Here is a 26,143-nt window from a genome sequence, read left to right as displayed (position 1 = left end):
TTAATTTCGGTTGGATGACTCTTTCCTGGATCTTCGCGCGACAAAACGAAATATTTTGTCGGTAACTGCTCGACCTTTCGACCCACTTGGCCTCTTGTGTCCTTTGGTCATAACGGCGAAGATGTTGTCGCAGGAACTGTGGCTTCGAAAATTAGATTGGGACGAGTCGCTACCGATGCAGTTGCTCACGTCGTGGGAGACGTTTAAAGCGACGCTTCCGCAGCTGCCTAAAATTAAGGTATCGCGATTCGTCAACACAGATCCACAAGTCCCGATTCAAATACATGGTTTCGCTGACGCTTCCATGCGAGCGTATGGAGCGTGCATCTACGTTGTCTTTATTGACCACCAAATCGAAAGTAGCTCCTCTCAAGACGAAAACTTTGCCTCGCCTTGAGCTGTGTGCAGCTCATCTTTTCGCAGATCTCTATAATCGTGTCAGGCCATTACTAAATTGTCCAATTGAGAATGTATTCCTGTGAACAGACTTTGAGATCACTTTACACTGGATCAAAATCCATCCCTCGTCGTTGTCGGTTTTTGTTTCGAACCGGGTTGCAGAAATTCAGGAGTGGTCGAAGAAAGCAATTTGGGGACACGTTCCCACGAAAGTCAACCCAGCAGACATAGTGTCCTGAAGATGAGACGTAGAGGAGCTTACGTCCATTTGGTTCGGTGGGCCTTTGTTCTTGCTAAACTTAGAAAATAATTATTGGCCTGTAAATAAAAATTTCGAACTGCTGGCTGATATAATGTCGATGGAGCTACGCAAATCGGCGATAGCTCTCGTAGTCAGCCCAGATCCAAATAATGTGCTTCAGAAAATAGAGTCCTTTTCGTCGCACCTGAATCTTCTGAGAGTGTTTGAGTGGGTTTTATTCAAAGGTGTAGAAAGGTGTCGAAGCCCTTTAAAAAAAGTATTTCGCCAAGAGAACTGGATTTTCGCTTTTTAGAAAATTGTCAAAGTTATCCAATTTCACAAATTCAAGGACGACATAAGTAAAATTCGGAAAAATAAACCGGTAGCAAAGAATATTCAAAAGCTAAAGGGTTAAGCTTCAGGAAAATAAATTAGATTGGTGTTCCTCGACATTGGTACGAGTTGGGAGTCGGTTATTGATTGCTCCTATCCCGTGCGAAGCCAAATTCCCGTTGTTGCTGTCTAAAACCTCACAGTTCGTCAGATCCTATGTGTCATACCTGCACGTTACGAACATTCACGCTGGCCCACGAGCTCTCGTAAGTCGTCTGCGCCAAAAAATATGGCTAGTTAATGCTCAAGAAGTCTGCCGACGAACAGTTCGGTCGTGCATGCGTTGCTTTCGCTGTAAGCCGCAACTCTTGACGTTCAATATTTGTGGCGTTGATTTTTGTGGTCCCTTCAGCACAACGTATCGTATCCGTGGTAAGCCACCGTACAAGTCGTACGTGGCCTTGTTCGTCTGTTTTGCGTTCAAAGCGGTTCACATAGAATTAGTGTCTGACCTAACCACTGATGCGTTCTTGTTGGCATTTCAAAGGCTTGTGAGTCGTCGCGGGATTCCGGTGAAGGTGTGGTGCGCCAACGCCACCAACTTCGTCGGCGCAGAACTCCACATGAGAGAGTTCCGAGCCCGTCTGGAGGAGCAGGGGGCGGTATCGAAACATTCGCCTCAAAAAAAGGATGCGAGTTTGCGTTCATACCGCCCAGAGCACCGCACTTCGGCGGACTATGGGAGGCAGGTGTGAAGTCTGCAAAGCAACTGTTCCTTCCGACGGTAGTCCAAGACCTCTTGACCGCATAGGAGCTTGGAACTCTGCTCACCAGCGTGGAGGTCCTGCTCAACTTCAGGCCCCTCGCCGCTCTAAGCAGCGACCCGAACGACGGCGAGGCCCTGACCCCCGGGCATCTGCTCATCGGCGGCCCTCTTCTGGCCCCCCCATCAGCGGCGCCCCCGGACCAGATCAGCCTGACCTGCTTGCGACGATGGCGAGGTGTCTCGTCTCTCAGGCACAGGTTTTGGCAGCGATGGTCCCGGGAGTACATCTCCAGCCTCCAGCCCAAGTGGCACCAGGGGTCCAAGTGGCACCAGGGGTCCAAGTGGCACCAGGGGTCCAAGTGGCACCAGGGGGAGCCCAACCTCGTCGTGGGAGCGCTCGTCGTCGTCGCAGAAGACAACCTTCCACCCCAGTAGTGGAGGATTGGCCGAGTTGTAGCTTTGCACGCCGGCAGCGATAGCAAGGTTCGCGTGGCGGACGTCAGGACGCAGGACGGGGAATATTGGCGAGCTGTCCACCGACTGGCCCTGTTGCCCGTTCTGGGCTGAAGGACGTCGTCCCTTTAGAGGGTGTTTGCGCACTTGGCGCTTGTATTTGAAATTTCTAGCCACTCCTTTTCGTCGTCGCAAGTCACAGTCACAAGTTTTCGTTGTTAATACAAAATAGTATTAAATTTTCATACTTTATAGGGTCGGAAATGTCTCCTTCACTGCGTTGCAAACTTCTGACAGAAATTATAAAACCCTCTGCAAGGGTATAAAAAATTTTTTAAAAAATTTGACTTTTTTTTCATAAAATTCTTTTTAACTTATTAATTATTTGACAGTTCAGAATAACGGTTTTAATTTTATTAAAATCGGAAGACGATATCATATAGCTGTCATAGAAACTATCGAATAACTGAGCTGCAAATCATCATACCTTTAATGTTTTTAAACATAAATGCAAGTAAAACATAATTTTAATGTTTTCAAGAATATTTGATATTTGCAATAGCTTCGAGGGTATATGAAAAATATACAATTGATTTTGGAAAATGGTATTTTTTCAATTTCTCTCTCATTGAAAGTTCAATTGAAAGTTCTCATTGAAAGTTTCAAGTAGAAAAAGAAAGAAAGGCAACATGGCAACAAAAATCCAATAAGTAGTAGCCTGATTCCATTACCGCATTAAAACGCATTTTGCCTAATGCGCATTTATATACACAGGGAATCCAATAAGGCTAAATTCCGCATTTAAAATAAATGCGATAAATACATACGATTAAATATCATTCGCCTCGAACATTTTTAGAAAAAATACCGGAAAATACTGATTTTGAACGATACTTCTTTAATGCCACCTCTATAGCAGCTGGGTTTTATGCAAGGATGGTGCAATATTTAATTTCTTTTGAATATAAAATCTATTTTCCGTAAAAATGACTGAAAATAATAGCAAGCGCAGTAAATCGTGCTCCCAGATCCAAAACATTACTGCTACATCACTAACAGGATCCTTGCTCTTTTTTTAGGATCTGTGATGTTCTTCTTTGAAAACACGTCACACATCACCATCAGCTTTTGTTTCTTGTCGACCAAGCTGGCAAATGCCTCGTTAGCATTATGGATGAGCTGCTGAGCACTTAAGATATCCGTAAACTTGCTGATCCTACTCACATGTCGGAGTAGCATTAGCTAAATGCTAATGCGCCAATGGAATCAGGCTCATTTAAAATGTTCACTAATCTGGCAATAATCTCCTCATTCATGTTAACTCTATTTTTCCAGCTTCAACTGTAACTCTAAATTTGTGTATTCGATAAGAAATAAAAAAGAGGAAATAAGTTAAAGCAAATGTAAGATTTTTAAAGCCAGTAATCGAGAAGGAGAGGCCAAACAAAGAAGATGAGAAATGGAAGAAGGCAGAAGGAATAGCTAAAAGTATTATAATAGAATTTTTGAGCGACTCTTTTCTTTCTCAAACTGACAATAATTCAACTGTACAATAAATTTTTGAAAATCTAGATTCTGTGTATGAGCGAAAAAGTTTAGCTAATCAGTTTTCTGTGTGAAAACAATTATTAACATTTGAATTAAATCACGACACTCCACTGGTTATTCATTTCAATAAATTTGACGAATTAATCTGACAGCATTGGGACCAAAAATCGAGGAGGTGGATAAAGTAGCGAACCTTCTTTTAACCCTACCTTTATGATGGAGATGTGACTGATTTAGATGTGACTGCTTTCTTCTGACAAAAATTGCTTACTTGATCACAAGATCAAATTAAGTAAGGACACAAGCAATTTAGTTCTGCAAGCTGTATCTTTAAAGTTCAAGGCAAAACTCTCAAAGATCTTTAAATAAAATTTAAAATACCACCATTGTGGTAAAAAAGGGCACTTCAAAGACTTTCTTAGTTTGAAAAGAGTGTGGGAAAAAAAAGAAAAAGAAAAACAATCCCAAATAGACAGTAGAGAAGCAGACAGATCGTTTGCATTCATGATTAGGCAGGGCAAAAGTTATACAGGTGGCACTGTTGTATCTATTATACTGGACTTCGGAGCTTCAGACCACATGATAAACAACATAAGTCTATTTTTCAAGTACTCATTACTGGATACTCCAATCGAGATTGCAATTGCAAGAAAAGGTGCATACATATCCTTCTGCAAAGGGACTTCGCAACTATCTAAGATGTTCCACAAATTTTACTTTCTGTCTAGAAAATGCAAGCTGCAGGATTGACAGTTGAATTTAACTTAACGGGAGTTAAAATACCAATGAATGGACGGACAAGCAGTGTTTGAAGGTATGTGTAAAAGTAATGTGACGTGGCAACTAACTCTTTAACAACAAATTGACTGACTCCCACAATCTTAAGTTAACTTATGAGTTCGGAACTGTTGTGTTTGATGTAGATTGGAGGCGGTTTCCAGGCTTTAGTGGCTCATCTAGTATGCCAAATCTGCGTGTAAAATTATAACTCTTTAGTGTGTTGTTTACATTTTCGTTTTATTATTAAGTTATTTAAAGTTTAATGTAAGTCATTTTAAAGCGAAGGTGAAAGCACAATAAAGCTCTTTCTCGCTCTCGCGATTTCGCCCCGTCTTCGCCAAACTTCGTTTAGCAAGCTTTTATATACAATAAATAATCACTCGTAAAATTTAATTCGTTTCGTTTCGATCGCACGCACTTTTCTTTTCGTTGTCGATTTGCCCAAGCAAAGTTCACACCACCAAGTTCCTTAACGTTATTTCAATTAGAAAAAATATTCTTAGTCTTCATGGCGCCCCCGGGTGGACTGTGAACAATTAATAGAAGGCAACAATATAGTGACAGTGACATATACATAACAATAAAGTTCAAGTAAAAATGTATTACCCGCGGCGAGTGTTCTTTTTGTTTGCTAGCAAAAGCAATTTGCGCAAGCAATTTGAGTCGGTCGCCTTCTACTTTATTTTTTACTTCGCAAATATTGCCGCCACCGAGGGATGCCCTGCGATTGATCTGATTGCATGAGGAAAGTGGCAGCCGGATTAAAAGATCCGAACGCACAGCCTGCAGCTGCAGCGGTGATCTCTTTTCGTTTTCGCTTTCACTTGACCGTTGCTGCAATAGTTGTTGGATTTTTTCGTTTTGGCGCGTTGCAGATACGCGGTCTGCCAAGTGAGGCGCTACCCTGCAATCGGTATTAATTTAAAAACCTCGTGCCTCGACAATCAATTCCTTTTTTTTCTTGTCGATTGTTCTTATTTGAACAATAATTAAAAAAATTTTTTTCAAGCAAATAATTAAAGAATTTTTTTAAATAATAATAAAATTATTTTTATCGTCGCTGTTTTTGATTTGAAAATGTATTTGTTAATTTGTTGACATCGTTTGGGCTTTCCATATATATATTATTTTTCGATTTTTACTTTTTTTCAAATTTTTTTTTGAATTAATAAATAAATGGAATCTGAAAAATTCAAAAATAAATCAGTCAAAAAATGCAAATCGAACAAATGTAGAGTGTGCAATTCCTCACATCACACTTTGCTACACATATATTCCCCAAACACAAATCTCGCGTTGCCACCCCCTTCTGAGCCCAAGCTCATGCAGGAGTCTCCATCCACTTCGCATGTTTTGCATGCGAGTGCATCGGATCGCGACATTCTTGCAACTGCTGTTGCTCGACTCTGGTTCACAAATAAATTTTGTGACCGATGAGCTCGCTCAGAGCAACACTTTGAGAAAAATATTCAAAGATTGTCGTCCGGTAGATTTTCGGTTCGTTTGCCGTTCAAATCTAACCCAAATACCCTTAGTTCGTCATACGAAGTTGCGAAACGCAGATTGTTGTCGCTAGAAAGGAAATTGTCAAAGGACCCTTCGCTGAAGAATTCATGGAGGAATATGTTTCACTGGGCCACATGTCCTCCACCAAAGACAAAATTCCGAATACTCCGCACTATTTCATTCCGCACCAATGCGTTTTACGGAAACAAAGTACTTCAACTAAGTTCAGAGTAGTTTTCGATGCATCGAGCCGTACTTCCACGCCGGTAGCGTTGAATGACATCTTGATGGTAGGCCCAACTATCCAAGAGGAGCTGTACTCGACTCTGCTTCGGTTTAGATTGCATAAGTTTGCCCTTGCGGCCGACGTCAAAAAGATGTATCGGCAAGTGATGGTGGACGAAGCTGACCGAAACTTCCAGCTCATAGTATGGAGACGAGATCCTTCTGAGTCCCTGAAAATCTTTAAGTTAAACACCGTTACATATGGAACTTCCCCAGCACCCTTTTTAGCGATTCGGTGCTTAATGCGTCTAGGAGAGATGGCGCAAGCAACTCATCCGCAAAGGTTATTCCGAATGATTTTTATGTTGACGATTTGTTGACTGGCGCCGGATGCGTTGAGGACCTGCAAAGCCTTCGAGACGAAGTTTCTCAGGTCTTACAAGAGGCAGGCTTTGAATTGGCAAAGTGGTTTTTAAACTGCCCAGAGTTATCCGCATCTGATAGCGCTGTAATGCCACTTATGGAAGACTCAGACGTAACCAAGACCCTTGGCGTAGTTTGGTTACCGGTTAAAGATTACTTTTAATTTCGGTTGGATGACTCTTTCCTGGATCTTCGCGCGACAAAACGAAATATTTTGTCGGTAACTGCTCGACTTTTCGACCCACTTGGCCTCTTGTGTCCTTTGGTCATAACGGCGAAGATGTTGTCGCAGGAACTGTGGCTTCGAAAATTAGATTGGGACGAGTCGCTACCGATGCAGTTGCTCACGTCGTGGGAGACGTTTAAAGCGACGCTTCCGCAGCTGCCTAAAATTAAGGTATCGCGATTCGTCAACACAGATCCACAAGTCCCGATTCAAATACATGGTTTCGCTGACGCTTCCATGCGAGCGTATGGAGCGTGCATCTACGTTGTCTTTATTGACCACCAAATCGAAAGTAGCTCCTCTCAAGACGAAAACTTTGCCTCGCCTTGAGCTGTGTGCAGCTCATCTTTTCGCAGATCTCTATAATCGTGTCAGGCCATTACTAAATTGTCCAATTGAGAATGTATTCCTGTGAACAGACTTCGAGATCACTTTACACTGGATCAAAATCCATCCCTCGTCGTTGTCGGTTTTTGTTTCGAACCGGGTTGCAGAAATTCAGGAGTGGTCGGAGAAAGCAATTTGGAGACACGTTCCCACGAAAGTCAACCCAGCAGACATATTGTTCTGAAGATGTGACGTAGAGGAGCTTACGTCCATTTGGTTCGGTGGTCCTTTGTTCTTGCTAGACTTAGAAAATAATTGGCCTGTAAATAAACATTTCGAACTGCCGGCTGATGTAATGTCGATGGAGCTACGCAAATCGGCGATAGCTCTCGTAGTCAGGCCAGAGCCAAATAATGTGCTTCAGAAAATAGACTCCTTTTCGTCGCACCTAAATCTTCTGAGAGTGTTTGAGTGGGTTTTTCGCTTTATTCAGAGGTGTAGAAAGGTGTCGAAGCCCTTTAAAAAAAGTATTTCGCCAAGAGAACTGGATTTTCGCTTTTTAGAAAATTGTCAAAGTTATCCAATTTCACAAATTCAAAGACGACATAAGTAAAATTCGGAAAAATAAACCGGTAGCAAAGAATATTCAAAAGCTAAAGGGTTAAGCTTCAGGAAAATAAATTAGATTGGTGTTCCTCGACATTGGTACGAGTTGGGAGTCGGTTATTGATTGCTCCTATCCCGTACGATGCCAAATTCCCGTTGTTGCTGTCTAAAAGCTCACAGTTCGTCAAATCCTATGTGTCATACCTGCACGTTACGAATTGTCAAGCTGGCCCACGAGCTCTCGTAAGTCGTCTGCGCGAGAAAATATGGTTAGTTAACGCTCAAGAAGTCTGCTGACGAACAGTTCGGTCGTGCATGCGCTTCTTTCGCTGCAAACCGCAACTCATGACGCAAATTATGGGGAACTTGCCAGCAGATAGACTTCGAGCTCTCCGACCGTTCAATATTTGTGGCGTTGATTTTTGTGGTCCCTTCAGCACCGCTTTGCGTCCAAAGCGGTTTACTTAGAATTAGTATCTGACCTAACCACTGATGCGTTCTTGTTGGCATTTCAAAGGCTCGTGAGTCGTCGCGAGATTCCGGAGAAGGTGTGGTGCGACAACGCCACCAACTTCGTTTGCGCAGATTGCCAAATGAGACAGTTCCGAGTCCATCTGGTGGAGCAGGGGAGCGGTATCGAAACATTCGCATCAGAAAAAGGATGCGAGTTTGCGTTAATACCGCCCAGAGCAACGCACTTCGGCGGACTATGGGAGGCAGGTGTGAAGTCTGCAAAGCACCTGTTCCTTCGGACGGTAGGCCAAGACCTCTTGACCGCGGAGGAGCTCGGAACTCTGCTCACCAGCGTGGAGTCCGTGCTCAACTCCAGGCCCCTCGGAGCTCCGGAAATTATTGAAATATTAAAGTGAGTGATCAATCGAACGTCATCGTAGCCACTCCTTTTCGTCGTTGCTTTCGAAATAGTTTTCACAAATTCGCAATTTAACATCGTCGAACTACTGCAGTCACAAGTTTTCGCGTCGTTAATACAAAAGAGTATTAAATTTTCATTTAGTATTATATATTTGACTTAAATAACAAACTTAGTGTTGTGAGGAGTCTTGCTCTGATCGCATGAGGAAAGTGGCAGCCGGATTAAAAGATCCGAATGTACAGCATGAGGTATTTTTGTTTAAAATTGAAAGTTAGACTTGTAGACAAAAATAAAATATAAAAATAAAATTAATTCCTGGCACATACGTATCTATATAGTAGACCTAGATTGCATGCATTAAACACATTTAAATACTGCACACACACACAACATATGCAAGTGACGTATTACCAAATACTCCAGACATCAAGCCTTACACCCAGCCTGTATATCCCGAGATACCCATTACTTCAATTGTCAAACATAACTCCCAACCCGTATATCCCGAGATACCCATTCATTCATTTGTCAAACATAACATTTCAGAGCCTACAGAGTTATGCAAATTAATCAGACATAAACATTTCCCGTTAGAGATAAACATTTCCCACGCCTGTTATCAACAACATTTCACACGCTTTTACCGACGACAGCAGACATAAACAAGTGGTAAACTTTTAAACAAAGGGTCCAGCATGAGAAGCCATTCATCAGCATAAAAGCTTTGACCAATCCAAATTTAATAAACAAAAGATGCAGCCTGACAACCCACCCATCAGGCCACCAATTCGACCAATCGAAATTTTCTGATCGAAGTCCACTTTCGCTGCTAGCGTCGCTGTCACCGATAAAAGCCATAGTTATAAGAATAATCTTGGTCCTCAAGAACTAGTGGGATGGTTCGAAGGGAGGCTTAGCTGAGGCCACCAGGCGGGTCGCAGGTTGCGGATAGCGAACGACCTTCTGGGAAGGTTAGTTGCGAATAAGCGTAAGCAAATAAGCAACCCCGGACAAACAGCGGGTATACCGATGGAGGTATACCGACAAGACGCTTGTTTGGCCGTCTTAACACCGTAGCCTTACACACCCCCTCCCTCACAACTACCTACCTCCATCCTATCCCCCACATCTCACCTCGGTGCCGGACTAAGGTGTCATTCGACCCGTGCCGATAGTCAGCCTGGCTGGGGGCCCGAGTTAACAAATAGCCCAGTCGCAAACGGAGGGTTCAGGCAAGTGGCGACCGTCTGTCCTAAGTACGCCTTACCCGGGTACGGCGGATCTCTGCCCGGGCGGACCACATACTTCTCCGCAACTCGTGGGACCCCATGAAGAAAAACAAAACAATAAAAAATCCCGCAGGATATCCCTGCAACCGGTGTCGCAAGACACTTCGAGGAAAGATCCCTCGAAGGCGACAGACCCCAGGCGGCAGCGCACCCGCCTAGGACTACACCAGCAGCCCAGACATTCCCAGCCAGGAAGCGTGGGGTGCCAGCAGGAGCTACCCTGCCAGCACGCCCACCTCTCGCATCTGATAGGCCAACCTCTATCAGACAGCTGAAGAAGCAGGACGCCCTTCCAGCCCTGGGACAGCCCGGAGGACTGGACGACCCCAACAGGCGTGGCCTGCCAGGGTCAAAGGTAAAGTGGTACCTGAGGTACCTCATGCAGGGCATGACACCGGAGGAGGCCTTAAAGAAGGCAAAGGAGCCGAGGGAGCAGCCGGCATTGGGGACAGCACCGGCTGGCAAACGGCTGAAAACCAGCCGCACACCACCAACGGACACCCCCAAAAGGTCTAGGCACGGCCCAGGGGCTAGTGAGACGTCTTCACGGGTCCCTGAGCAAGAGGGGCCTAGCACATCAGCAGCAGCGGCAGAAAAGCCAAAAGTGCAGGCCAGGAAGATACCTTCCCAGCCCCATCAAAACCAGAAGCCGACAACCGCTGGAGGAAGACCCTCTAGCTCGGCACCGCCGGTCATCGGACCCCGTCCGACTTACGCGGAGGCTGCCAAGAAAGCCACCCTCACCAGGGTGGCTATACTCCCGGAGGGTTGCCCGGCGGCCAGCCTGACCGCAGAGGAACTATCCGGGCTCCAGGAGTCGGTCATGGACGAGATGCTCACGTCAGCGTGGAGCGGTCCCGTCGTGTTCAGGGGAATCCACTTCAGGGTGGGTTACCTGATTATCGACTGCCTGGATGAAGGCTCAGCTGAGTGGCTCAAGATTGCTGAACCTCAGCTGCGGACGTGGAAGGGAGTACCCCTAGAAACCCGCACGGGAGCAGACATCCCGGCAGCGTACAACGCCACGTTGTTCTGCCCGAGGAGCTCCGACCGGACCAATGAGGAAATATTGGCCTTCATTGGTTTCCAAAACCGGGTCGAGACGGACGCCTGGAAGGTCATCTCCAGGAAGAACGACGGAGCTGGAGCACTCCTGGTCGTAGGGATGGACCAGACCGGAAGGGATGAGATAGTGGAGCGTGACCACAAACTCAACTTCCGGTTTGGCCACGTCACCGTGAGCGGTCTGAAAAAGACCAAGAGAGCTCCGGAAGAGACGCCCAATGACGGCACATGCAAGGCTGTCGAGGATACCCTCGAACCACCGAATGTGGAGCCGAAGTCACAGGGTGGTGAGCAGGATGAACAATCCATCACCAGCATGGACATTGGGGACGACCAAGGGGATGGACACCCTATGTCATCCCAAGAGCTGGCCCAGGAGCTCCTCCTGGACGAAAGCTGCGAAGAAGCCGAGGTTACCGTGATAGACGGTGGTGGAGAGACTTGCTCTCTCTCTTCACCAGACCTCACGGAGCATCAAACCTCGGAGTGATGGCTGCAACAAGCAGCACTCGGCTAGCCCAGGTAAACATCCATCGGGCCAAAGCAGCATCTGCTGTCTTGGCGAGGATGTTCACCTCCCAACACCTCAGGGCTAGCCCTTGTACAGGAGCCATGGTGGCACCATGGCATAAAAGGCCTGTACACGAAGGACACTAAGGTAATATGCGATCCAGGAGGATCACCTCCCAGATCATGCATCGTTATAAGGAAAGATATCAATTATAGCATCTTTTCAGAGTTCATGAGCAGAGACTGCGTCGCCGTAACCATCAACGGCACAGAAGCTGCACCGAAGCTAGCAGTGGACTCCGCCTACTTTGCCGGGGAGGAGGCCTGTCCACCGCCAGGAATACCCGGGCTAGTGGACCACTGCCGGACGAACAAGATCCCCCTCATCATAGGATGTGATGCCAACGCACATCACGTGATTTGGGGTAGCACGGATGTCAACAAAAGAGGTGAGTAATTACTAGAATTTATTTTAAACAATAACCTAGAGATCTGTAATGTCGGCGCCAGGCCGACATTTGTTACTAGGGTACGAGAAGAGGTGCTAGACATAACTCTAGTAACCAATTCTTTTAAACCCCACATTAAGAACTGGCATGTGTCACCAGAAGAATCAATGTCCGACCACAGGACAATTTTGTTTGAAGTAGCCTTCCAAACAAAAAGATGTAACCCTAAAAGAAACCCCAGAAAAACAAACTGGGACAAATTCAGGTCAACTCTAGAGCTCAATCTTTCCAACGAACCGTCAGGATACCCTAGACATCCCTTGGAATTAGACAGAGTGGTAGACAACCTGGGCCACAAGATAGTAAATGCCTTTTTAGACAGTTGTCCTCTAGGTAGACAGAGGCGGGAAACAGACGCACCATGGTGGAATGCTAGTCTTGAACGACTACGAGTAACCACTCGGAAGCTCTTCAACAAACCAAAAACTGATAGAAACTGGGAACTATACAGGCAAAGCCTGACGCTCTACAACAAAGAGATCAGGAAGGCCAAACGGAAAAACTATAGGAACTTCTGTGAGGCAATAAGTAACGTCAACGAGGGCGCGAGACTGCAAAAAGGAATGGCTAAAAGTGCAGCGGATAGTAATTTAGCCCTGAGGAAAGGGAATAACACCTTCACCTCCACGGATCGGGAGAAATTAGAATTGCTATTTGACACGCATTTCCCGGGGAATACTCCCACCATGGGAAACGCAAGGCGTGATCAACATAGAACCCCTAGGACAGTAGCCAGTGACTGGGCAGCAGCCAAATCTATAGTTACGCCCGAGAAACTCAAATGGGCTATTGGAACCTTCCAACCATTTAAATCACCGGGATTAGACATGATCTCTCCAGCTTTCTTACAGCAGGGACAGGAACTACTCCTAACCCGCCTAAGAAGACTAATGGTGAGCAGCCTAGCCCTTGGGTATATCCCAAGTGCATGGTGCAGCGCGAGGGTGGTCTTCATCCCCAAGATCGGGAAGAAAGACATCACCAGCCCAAAGTCCTTCAGACCTATCAGCTTAACTTCGTTTTGTCTTAAAACGCTGGAAAAACTGGTAGACTACAACATCAGAAGAACAGCTCTCAGAGACTGTCCGCTGCAAAACACACAGCATGCATATAGAACAGGCCGTTTAACAGACACTGCACTTTATCAACTATGTCGCACCCTAGAAGGGGCAATTGACAGCAAAGAAATAGCTATCTGTGCCTTTCTAGACATAGAGGGAGCCTTCGACAACACATCACATGATGCAGTTCGAGCTGCCCTGTCCAGAAGGAACATAGACACTACTACGAGCAAATGGATTGGCAACCTACTTGAATCCAGGCAAGCAACATGTACACTGGGTTCGGAAATAGTGACAATTGGTACCAGCAAAGGCTGCCCGCAAGGAGGAGTACTGTCCCCTCTGCTATGGAGTCTGCTAGTAGATGACCTTCTCAGCAAACTTGCTGGAAAAGGAATTCAATGTCAGGGATACGCGGATGACATCGTGATAATCGCCAGAGGCAAATTTGAAGCGACACTCTGCGACATCGTCCAACTCGGACTAAGGACAACGCTGGACTGGTGCAGGGAGGTTGGACTCAACTTTAATCCTGCTAAGACAGTCATCGTTCCTTTCACAAGGAAGTACATACTACAGAGAATGAGACAAATCTCACTGCTAGGAACTCCTATAGAAACTAGCCGAGAGGTTAAATATCTAGGAATCACTTTAGATAGTAAACTGACTTTCGCTTCCCATGTCCAAAAGACATTGGAAAAGTGTTACAGAGCACTCTATACCTGTCGGAAAATTGCTGGGAAATCCTGGGGAACCAGGCCTCAGATAATACGATGGCTATACTTAATGATCGTGAGACCAATCCTCACTTACGGAGCACTTGCATGGGGCAAACGAGCTAAGCTCATCAGCATGCAAAACCAGCTAGGAAAACTGCAAAGACTTGCCTGCGTATGCATGACAGGGGCAATGAGGACCTGTCCTACAACTGCCTTAGAAGTTTTGATGGAGCTAACACCACTCCACTATGTGATTGATATCCAACGCAAAGCTACACTCCTGAGAATAAGCACTGAGGGCACAGGTAGTGGTTGCATTCTAAATAACAGGGATGCGACTAATCTGTTAGGTGAGGTGCCCCTAAAACTCCACCCTAGGGATGAAATGACAGCCGAACTAATCTTCGAGCAGAACTTCACAGCACACCTAGGCAATAAGAAAGATTGGACCACACTGTCTGAAGTGCACCCGATGGCTAAACACACCATTGCATGGTACACAGATGGATCCCTGACACAACAAGGCACGGGCCTTGGAGTGGTAGGGCCTCGCATAAAATACCACGATTCCCTTGGCCAATACACCAGCATATTCCAGGCTGAGGTATGTGCCATTGGACGTTGTGCAGAGCTCAACATACAGCGTGGATACAAGGAAAAGGACATATCGATCCTTTCGGACAGCCGAGCAGCAATTACTGCTTTACATAGCAACAAAATCACCTCGAAGCTAGTCCTAGAGGTGAAGAGTAAGCTAAATATACTGAGCAGCCGAAACAGGCTGGCCTTCAGATGGATTCCGGGACATAAGGATATATCCGGAAATGAACTTGCCGATAAAATGGCAAAACTAGGAGCCGAACAGCCCCTGGTAGGCCCAGAGCCCTACTGTGGCATAGGGAGGCACACTATAAAAGAATACCTTAGGAAAGTGGAAGGCTCCATGAGACAAGAACACTGGAGAAATACCCCAGGCCTAAGGCAAGCCAAAACACAAATAAATAACTATAACAAGAAGAGGTTCAAGGAACTTATTCAACTGGGGAAAAATTCACTTAGGATCGTTACCGGATTACTAACCGGGCACTGTAGACTGAAAAGTCACCTAGGTAAGATGGGAATAACCAGCAGTAGAACTTGCAGATAACTTACTTAATATTATTGTGAAAATAAAACAACAACATTAGTCAAATCACGAATGAGGATTTCTAATGTCTAAGTTCAGCGATAATAAATCTAATATCTGATATATTTCGTGTAAACAAAATTTTTTTAAAAATTTAAAAAAAAATTTATTAAACTGTAAAAATGGAAACCCACTCTACTTGGCTCTCTTCATAAAGGAAGCTGATGAACTAGTTTACCATTATCCGACAACATCAGAAGCTCAACATCAAATTATACAAGCAGCCATCCGAAACCTTCTAATAGGACGAGCCTGAACATTGTTGATGAGAAATATACCACAGGACTGGAAGGAATTAAGGACTTTACTTATCAGCGAATACAACAGCGCAACACCTCCACATCGGATGATATGGAATTACGTGAGACTAAATATAAAAATAATTTACGTAGATTTGTTGAAGAATTAGAAGAACAAACAAGTAGAATATGTTGTATACTCAGCTTACATAACAATCCATCAAACACGGTTTTAGTTTCAAGAACTTTAAATGATACATTAGCTGAAGTGATTCGCGAAAAATTGCCAGTACAAACATATTTACGTTGAGCAAATTTGATATATCAACTCCTCTTAGATTAAAACAAGCTGCCCAAGCTGTAGGATTGTTTGTAGATAAAGCTTTAAATACCCGCTCGTATACATCCCAAAACTCTAATGATGATGACGAATATCCATATTTTAGATCATCAAGAAACTTTAACCCAAATAATCAGGAGAAAGAATCCAAAATAATAACTACCAAAATCGATAGAACAACAATCAACAGAGACAGAACAAGTTTGACTCAAATAGGAACTGGGGTAATAATAGCAGTTATAATAATAATTCTTCTGGCAATCAATATTATCTTAGATCTTTTCAAAATAATCAAGTACAAAATACCCAGACTACTCAGAGTACTAATATTCCACAAAAACATGCCCGAACTTCAGACTCAGGTCAACAACGTAGATCTGAGCCAATGGACACAATAGAAAATTTTCAGACAACAGCCTCGGAAGAAACACCACCGCAATAAAAATTAAAATTTATAACAAACTATGCCTTTGTCTTACCGATACAGTCTCAAGCATAAATTTGATAAACGAAAACTTTTTGAAATATCCAACTAAAAATATTTTAACAAAAGTCCAAACGATAGGAGAATCAGTAACTTAAGAGAAACATATCGAATTTAGCATCCCAAAATTATTTTCATCCAAGCAAACATTTTTTTTTTAAAAACTTTTCTAATCATTATGATATTCTTATAGGAAGAAAAATTCTAAAAGAAACCTCAGCCAAAATTGATTTCATGAGAAACACTATTATTCTAAATAATTACGAATTCCCAATGATAAATATAACAGAGGTACGTAATCAAACCTTTTCAAGTATAACAAACGATGACGAATATATTTATGCCATGCAAACAGACTTAACAATTAATTATTTAAGAGACGATCACTTAAATAATGGAGAAAAAACTGAACTTCATTATTTAATGTCCAAGTATTTTGATATTCAGTATCGGGAAGGTGACAATTTGACTTTCACGAACGAAATCAAACACGTAATAAAAACAAAACATGAAGAACCAATTTATAGGAGACCATATAGTTATCCCTACACTTATGACACAGAAGTAGAAAAACAAATTGAGGAAATGATAAATCAAGGTATTATCAGAAAATCAAAATCTCCTTATTGTAGTCCTATTGTAATGGTACCAAAGAAAAAGGATGCATCGGGCATTTCCAAATTTCGTAAGGCCATTGATTACAGAGGACTCAATGAAATAACCATAAATGACAAATTTACTATTCCAAACATGGATGAAATATTAGATAAATTAGGTAAATGTCAATACTTTACAACATTAGACCTAGCTAAAGGATTCCATCAAATTTAAATGGACCCAGGATCTATTCAAAAAACTGCATTTTCCACCAAGAAAGGTCACTATGAGTATAGTAGGATGCCATTTGGTCTAAAAAATGCCCCCGCGACATTTCAGCGTTGCATGAATAATATTTTATACGGCATAATAGGTACCCATGTCTTGTGTATTTGGGCGATATTGTCATATTTTCAACCTCTTTGCAAGAGCATATCCAATCTCTTAGAAAAGTATTCGAACGTCTTCGCAGATCAAATCTTAAACTGCAATTAGATAAATGTGAGTTTATGAAACGAGAAACTGAATTTTTAGGACATATAATTACAACTGAAGGAATCAAAGCAAATCCAAATAAGATTCAAGCTATTCAAGATTTTAAAATTCCAAACTCTCCGAAACAAATAAAATCGTATTTAGGCCTTTGCGGATTTCATCGCAAATTCATAAAAGACTTCGCAAAAATCGCAAATCCAATGACTCTTTGTTTAAAAAAAGGAGCCAAAATAAATGATTAAGATCCCACTTATAACGAAGCATTTGCAAAATTAAAAACTCTAATAAGTAACGACCCAATTCTCACATATCCGGATTTCGAAAAAAGTTTGATTTAACTACAGATGCAAGCAATTATGCATTAGGTGCTGTTTTATCACCTTCTTGTGAAGCCTATTTGTTTCGCCAGTAGAACTTTAAATGAATATGAGTCAAATTACGCAGCTATTGAAAAGGAATTACTAGCTATAGTATAAAATAAATAAAATTAATAAATAGATAAAATTAATAAATAATAAAATAATAAAAATCGTGAGGAACATGAAGTGGATCTTAGATATACCAAAGTTGAAAAAGAAATGAAACGTAAAGCGAAGTTAGTAAACCCATTTAAAAAGACAGGAGCATTAGAACAAAAAGACGAAAAGCATTGGCAAAAAACTAATAGGGGTCATAAAGTAATAAAGCACATAATTAAATTTTAAAAAGCTAAAGCGCAAAATCTCTCTAATCATTCCAGGGAATCTGACAATACTGACTCTGATTTTGAAAATGATCATGATAATGACGTGGACAACAGCTCAACAAATTAGTATTACACCTATCACTTCAAATAACGGTTATTAACTTCTGAATAAAGGGATTGTAAAAATACCTTTAAGTTACGAACATCATATGATACAGATTAATCAAACAAAAATATTAGAAACATACCAGGACTTTATGAAATACGAAAACAATTTTAATTACGTACCAGATATTGCCTTAGCACTAAAACAACTAAAACATGAAATTAAGGGAATTATTTCTACACAAAGACAAAAACAAGGATTAATTATTATTGTAGGAACTGCTTATAAATACTTATTTGGAACATTAACAGAAGACGATAAAAAAAAGCTAGAAGATAAATTAGAAAATTTACAAGATCAAGTAATTGAAAGTAAAGATTTTAATGAAATAGTTACAGTAATAAATAAACAATCCGAAGACATAAAAAGACTTGTGAAAGATGAAGAAGAAATGGATGCATTACACATTTTTAGATATTCATTAAAAATTTTCCTTGCTTGAAGATTTACAAATGGGATTACAATTAACAAGAATAGGAATATTCAATCCTAAAATATTGAAACATGAAGAGTTGAATGATATAGACGAAGAAAAACTTTTATCAATCAAAACTTCAGCTTGGATAAGTAGCCAGACTAAATACACTTTTATTTAAGTTCATATAACAACTTCATTTAAGGAAACCCAAAAATATAGAATTATAAAATACCCAGATAATATAGGCCGACAAATTGACATATATGATAACTTTGAATATTTCGTAACTGATAAAAACGTTGTTTTTTATTTAGAAAATACACCAAGTTTAGGCCAAAAATTTATAATCACTGATCAATGTATCTCTCAAATTCTTACTAATCAACTAGCGAATTGTCAACACACGTTTATATCAGAATATGAATCTATAAAATATATTCAACCGAACATCATTATAACTTATAATTTAAGCAAAACACTGTGAGAAGTCTTAAAACTCCCCACAAATTCCGAGGCAGGAGAGCTGCATAGCAACAGCGAAGGAGGCGAGAATGCCGGAGGAGTCAAGGGCAACAAGGTCAAACGGTAAACAACGGACCGGGTCCAAGGCAAAGCGGAGACACCGTGAATTAACGGTACCACGCTGGACGTTGGACCCTCACACGGCAAGGGCAACAGGGTCGAACGGTAAATTGGCGGACTTCGGACCCGCACAAAGAGGACGCACCGTGAACTAACGGTGCGGGAGTGGACCTTGGACCCGATCACGCGAGCTGGAAAAGGGAAATAACGGGACCATCACAGGTTATAAAAGGCGGCGCAAGCGCAGCACACGGGAAGAGTAATAGTGCGAGAATCAAAGCGAGTGCGTGTACGCGAGACCAGTAGCAGGTAAATCAAGTGCCGAGCACCACGATCAAGATCGCAAAGTCGAGACGCCGAACGACTGAGAGTCTACAAGGCTGAGTTTTCAACGCTGAGATCCAACGGGTGCTAGGTCGTGGTTAATTCGAGCTCAGGGAGTCCGTGCGTGGAGTCTGCGATAAAGGTGGCTGGGCGAAGAGGTCGAACCTAGTTCTACCTGCTAGGCGATACACCTTGCCGACACAATCCGGACCAACATAGGGAGCCTGCGATAAAGGTGGCTAGGCGAAAAGGCAGAACGGCGTTCTACCTGCTAGACGAAACACCTTGCCGGTCCCGACAGTGAGGTTGGCATAATATCCAGAATCTCGAAGGAGCCGTCACGAGTCAGATACCAGCAAGCAGTCGACAACGAGGAGCGACGCCGCGAAGGACAGCGACGAGGAGCGACGCCGCAGAGGACGACGACGAGGAGCAGCATCAGCTGAAGAGCCGCGAGGCTTGTACAAGGAGACGAATAAAGACAGTTACGATCCCAACAGAACTCTTGCGTTATTCATTGGTCAAAGGCAATCACCCAATATAAATTTGGTGGAACGAACCCATAACCTCTCTGAGCTAGCCGCCCGTTAACGTAGCGAGCGAGAATACATAGAAATCAGGTCGTTACATCTGGCGCCCATGAGTGATTGCCCTGACCAAGAGAACAAAAGATCAAAGATGGGAAAGTCCTGGATTTATAATCTCAGGAAGGAGGACTTCGCCGAGGTGAGCAATGTTCTGGGAATAGAACTTGATGGCTCGGTAGAGGCGATGAGGAAGACCATGGTAGAGACGGTTGACCGCATAACAGAAGACCCGGTCGTGGCAGGCAGCGAGAAAGCAGCCGCGAGAGGAAAGAAAGCGTACGGCCACATCCGCAGGACTACGCCAAGGTGGCCAAGCAAGTCCGAGAGTGACCTTTCGGTATGACGGCAACGACAAGCCACTGGAGTTCGTGGAGCAGGTGGAGTGGTCAGCCGTGACATATGGTCTGGATATAAACCAGATCCGACGAGCAATGGCGGAGCTGCTGCAGGGCAGAGCCCTAAAGTGGTTCATAGCCAACAACCGGCAGTGGGACAACTGGGGAGACTTCATATTCAGCTTCCCAGGATATTTCCTTCCTCGAGGCTACATGGAGAAGCTAGCGGACCAGGTCAGGCAGCGGAGGCAGACATACGGGGAAAAATTTAAAGATTACATGGTGGACATGCAGACGATGATGCGGCCCCTGGGAATGTCTGCCAAAGAAGTCCTGAACAGGATAAAGGAGAACCACACGCCGGCCCTCCGAATGTTTATCCGGTCGTAAGAGTGTCGGCACCTGGACACCCTGATGGCGCTGGCAGACGAGTTCGAGGAGCTGGAGGAGCAACGGGAGAAGTTTGAAATGGAAAACCACTACCAAAGAACCGCCCAGTGCCAAGGCCAAGGGCAGAGCAGGGTGCGGTGTGTAGGCGGTGCCAGGAGGACACGGAGGCATACGCCGCAGGAACACGGACCACCAGCCGATCGCAGTGGATTTATACAGAATCCGGCCAACGCGTGTCGCAGATGCGGGGGCGCGGACCACTGGACGAAGGAGTGCCGGAACCGGCGACTCACATTCTGCTGGCGGTGCGGAAAGATAAGCGTCCGAACGGTGGAGTGCTGTTCGGGAAACGCGCAACGATCCCAGCCTCCGAGGGGCGGCCAGGGATCGTAAGGTGCTGCCTCTCAAAAATAATGGGCGACCTGAAGGCGGAAGAAATGCAACTGTCCGCCACAGTGCTCATAGGTGACGCGAACGTTAAGGCCACGGTGGACACCGGCGCGACAGCGAGTTTCATCAGCAAAGAGCTGGCGGACAGGCTGCAGGAAAGGTTGGAGCCACAAAGAGGCAAGTACGGATGGCGGACGGTAGATGCGGAGACGTAAAATCGCAGTTAGAAATTCAAATCGGACTTGGCACAAGAAAAGTGATCGACGAACTGGTGCTAGGATGGAACTTCCTCACCAAAATCGGAGCCGAGGTGAAATGCGCAGGTCACAGAGTGATGATACCGGCGAGGGACAGACACCGAGGCTGGCTAAAGGAAAAACTGTCGGTAGCAGTCGTGGAAGCCGCAAAGGAATTTTCGGAGAAGGATGTGGACCAGTTTTTAAAGACCGAGTTGGAGAGCCTGGAAAATCTGCAAGGCACGTCAAACGTGGCAGTACACAGGATCACCATGAAGACCGATCAGCCGGTCAAACAGCGGTACTATCCGAAGAATCCAAAAATGCAGGGCGAGATCAACGCCAAAGTAGACGAGCTACTTGAAAAGGGCTGCATCGAACCGTCAAGGAGTCCGTACAGCTCACCAATAGTCATGGTGAGAAAGAAGACCGGCAAATGGAGGCTCTGTGTGGATTTCAGGCAGATCAACGCAAAGTCCGTGAAGGATGCACATCCAATGCCGATGATCAACTACATCCTGAACCAACTCCGAGAAGCGAAATATATTAGCAGCCTCGACTTAAAGGACGGGTACTGGCAGATACCGTTGGAAGTACACCGCATTCACAGTGCCAGGGAAAGGTCAGTTTCATTGGAAAGTTATGCCTTTCGGGTTACACTCGGCATCAGCAACGTTCCAGCGGGCGTTGGACCAGGTAATTGGACCCGAAATGATGCCGCACGCTTTCGCGTATCAGGATGATATTATCGTCATCGGACGGAAGGAGGAGGAGGAGGAGAAGGAGGAGCACATGCGGAACCTAAAGGAAGTATTCAGAAGACTGCGAGCGGCAAACCTAAAAGTAAACGCTGATAAGTGTAAATTCTTCAGGAAGGAACTTCAATACTTAGGGCATCGCATTACAGACCAAGGCATCGGGACGGATCCGGAAAAGGTATCAGCGATAGCATTGCTAAAACCACCGGCAACTGCCAAAGAACTACGGCAGTACTTGGGAGTGGCGTCGTTGTACAGGCGTTTTATGCCAGATTTTGCCACGCTAGTGCATCCGCTGAACGCCCTTCTCCGAAAGGGTGTCAAATGGGAATGGACCGACGACCACCAGCAGGCCTTTGAAGCTGTCAAGGCAAGATTGGCCGCCGACCCAATTTTGGCATGCCCGGATTTTACAAAGCCGTTTGTGCTGCAGACCGATGCCAGTGATTATGGACTGGGCGCCATTCTCACTCAAAATTCCGATCAGGGTGAGCGGGTGATATCCTATTCCAGCCGGACCCTAAACGGGTCGGAAAAAAGTTACTCCGTCACTGAAAAGGAATGTTTAGCAATCGTGTGGGCCATAAGGAAATTAAAGCCATACCTGGAGGGATACCACTTCAAAGTGATAACAGATCACATGGCCTTGAAGTGGTTGAATAGCATCGAGAGCCCAACCGGAAGAATCGCGCGGTGGGCACTGGAGCTCCAGCAATACGCCTTCGAAATCACATACAGGTAAGGCCAGCTGAATATTGTGGCGGACGCACTGTCGCGGCAGCCCTTACCTGAAACCTGCCGAAGGTTGAAAACGAAGTCACCTGGTCAGTCAGCAGAACAAGCCGAATGTACCTGGATAAGGGACATAAGGGGCAAGAAAGCACAGAACCCCCAAAAACATCCGGACTATTAAGTGGAGGCCGACCGGCTGTACCGGCACATTCCTCACAGAGCAGGCAACGAAGATGCTACTAGTGCTCGTAGATCGGTTCTCGAAGTGGACGGAAATAGTGCCAATGCGTAGGGCTACCACGGAGACGCTGGAAAAGGCAATCCGGGAAAGGATTGTCTCAAGGTACGGCGTGCCGAAGGTCTTGATCACAGATAACGGGGTGCAATTCACGAGCAGGGCGTTCAAGCGGTTCTTGACAGAGTTGGGAGTGCGGCACCAGTTCACAGCCCAGTACACACCACAAGAAAACCCCTCGGAGAGAGCCAATAGAACTGTAAAAACAATGATCGCCCAGTTTGCCGGACAAGACCAGAGAACGTGGGATGAGAAATGGCCAGAATTGCAGCTGGCCGTGAACACTAGTGTAGCCGAGTCCACAGGGTATTCGCCGGCATTCGTCACGCAGGGTAGAGAGCCCAGGTTACCGAGCGCGTTGTTCGATGAAGAAACCGCCGGCACAGAAAGGGAAACCCAGACCCCGTCGGAGAATGCGAAAAAAATAAACGAAATCTCGAGCTGGTCAGACGGAACATGGAGAAGGCGGCGCAGGATCAGGCGCGCCACTACAATCTCCGGAGTCGCCCTTGGAAACCACAGATTAGAAACACGGTATCGGCCAAGGAGCACCATCTATCCAAGGCGGCAGAAGGATTCGCGGCGAAACTGGCCTCCAGATACGAGAGACCGTTTAAAATAATTAATTTCGATTCTCCGGTTATTTGCAACCTGCGGCACGAACACACGGGCAAAGAAAGGAAAACACACATAAGCCAGTTAAAACCCCAAAGCAAAGAGGGGCAGTCTAAGCAAATCAGGCGTATCGGAGGAGCACTGTACCCTTACCGAAGAAAGGGGGAGGACGATACACACAGGCACACACATCAGGAGCGCGAGAGCGGGACAGGGAGGGTTTAAAAAGCCGTAGGCACCGTTACCGGCTAAACACACTCATGCACGGGTTTCGTAGGAGGCGTGTACTTGGAGGGCACCGTTACTTTTAAACGTTACACGGACACATAGCGGAGAGCGAGTCCCGTTACCGGTACACGTCTCCGCGAATAACGGAACCGAGGATACGCGGAAGAGCCGAGATTTCGTCAGCGACGGCGCTGCATGTTGCAGGTCTTTCCAGAAAAGATAATCATCATGAGCGCACGTAAGAGCAACACCCAACAGCGAGTGGAGCACGAGCTGAGGGAGGAGCGCGCCAGGGAACAGCCAGTGGCGAAACGGAGACGGGACTCCGATTCCGTTCTCCAGCTTCTGGCGTCCCCCCTGGTGTCGCGATCCCCGTCACCGGTCAGCGAGGCTGACGAGGAGTCCACCGGGGAGATCTTGGACGTGGAGCTGCCGTCCGAGGAGGAGGACCCAGGCGCAGACGCGACGGAGATCGCAGAGGTCGTCGCCATCTCCTTTGACGAGAGTGGACCAGAGGACGCGAGTGAGGAGGAGGAGGAGGGGACGGAGACCGTCAGTCCCGACGTGGCGCGGCGAGCTGCGAGGGACCGGATGGTCTTCCGCCGGTTGAGCAGGGCGACGGCAGGGCTCGGGAGGATCTGCCTAGGGCAGATACCACCGTCGGGCAAGCCCAAGGAGTGGGCTCGGATCCTGGAGGCGCGGGCGGTCACTGTCCGCCAATGGGAGGCCCGGCGGGCGGCGAGGAGTGCAGCAGTCGCCGCAGGGGCAGCCGCAGCCGCCGCAGGAGCAGCCACAGCCGCCGCAGGGGCAGCCGCAGCCGCCGCTACCGCCACCACGTTCGCCGACGCCACCACCACGATCGCCGTCACCGCTGCCAAACTCACCATCACCACCACCATTGTCGCCGCCGAGGCAGCATGAGTGGCACCTGCCACAAGCGCATGTCGCGCAAGCGGCCGAGGAGGCAGCAGAGGAGGCCAGGATGCGAGAGGCCATCGAAGCCATCGAAGCCATCGAGTGGCGCCGCCCACCGCCGTTGAACCCGCGCGATTCGAGGGCCAAGTCGGCGAAACGCGTCGCGGAGACGGCCGATCGCGAGGGGCTGGAGGTGACGACCGAGGAGGAACGCGAGGCCCAGGAGGGGCTGGAGAAGGGGCCATGGGAGTGGCCAACACCGCCCGAGACGTCGCGGGACACGGCGCCACCCCCCGAAGCTGGAGCGGCAGACTTCGTGCCCGGAGTCGCGAGCCTCACCGGCGAGGCCGACGCTGCGGAGACAGCAGTCGGAGGGCGCGGAACCGCGGGGAATCGCGGACCAAGCACGCGGGCTGGCAGAAAACACGAGGCTGCCGTAGGTGTATGGCGAAGGGGGGGGTCACTTGCTGCCGCAAGGGTCTCCCGGGGCACGCGGTCCAGGGTCAGCACCCTGAGACATGTCAGGGGCATCAGGGGCATTATGGTCATGGAGTCGCTGTAAAGAAAAAGTAGTTTATTAAAGCAAAACTACAAGCCGCAAGTTTACTTACCAGTTTTTTTCAAAACAACGAGACCGTGAGAAATTAGGGACGGGGGCGCCAGGCGATAGGCTGTCGATCGATATGGATTTCTGAAAAAACGGTCACACGGAGGAAACTTAAGACAACGGAAACGATAACGGCAACAACGATGGCAATGCTGGAACCACTATCGATAAGTGCGATCGAGATGTGGTCAGTAGAGTGGCCAGACGACGGGAATCAGAGAAAGTTGAAGTCTTTTGGGGAACTGTATAGGGTCACGAGGAGAACGAGTTTGTGCGGGGATTTTGAATGAACGAACAACAGGGGCGGGGAGATCACCACTCTCATAACATTTCCGAAGAAAGGGGGAAATGTGAGGAGTCTTAAAACTCCCCACAAATTCAAACGGTAAACAACGGACCTTGGATCCGGGCAAAGCGGAGACACCGTGAATTAACGGTACCACGCTGGACATTGGACCCTCCCACGGCAAGGGCAACAGGGTTGAACGGTAAATTGGCGGACTTCGGACCCGCACAAAGAGGACGCACCGTGAACTAACGGTGCGGCAGTGGACCTTGGACCCGATCACGCGAGCTGGAAAAGGGAAATAAGGGGACCATCACTGGCTATAAAAGGCGGCGCAAGCGCAGCACTCGGGGAAAGTAATAGTGCAAGAATCAAAGCGAGTGCGTGTACGCG

The 26,143-nt window shown here is 46.0% G+C and overlaps 1 protein-coding gene across 1 annotated transcript; it reads left to right on the top strand.

Annotated features, from left to right (window-relative positions):
- The first annotated feature begins 24,170 nt into the window (after positions 1-24,170).
- Positions 24,171-25,419, top strand: LOC121467199 (fibrous sheath CABYR-binding protein-like). Its single transcript, XM_041708533.1, has 2 exons — positions 24,171-24,647; positions 24,748-25,419. Exons 1-2 carry the CDS (start codon positions 24,171-24,173, stop codon positions 25,417-25,419), a joined length of 1,149 nt encoding a protein of 382 aa, XP_041564467.1.
- The last annotated feature ends 724 nt before the right edge of the window (positions 25,420-26,143 follow it).

The sequence above is a fragment of the Drosophila elegans genome, unplaced genomic scaffold, assembly GCF_018152505.1.
Source record: "Drosophila elegans isolate 14027-0461.03 unplaced genomic scaffold, ASM1815250v1 contig_229, whole genome shotgun sequence".
Classification (NCBI taxonomy): Eukaryota; Metazoa; Arthropoda; class Insecta; order Diptera; family Drosophilidae; genus Drosophila; species Drosophila elegans.
This window is presented reverse-complemented; position numbering and strand designations above follow the sequence as displayed.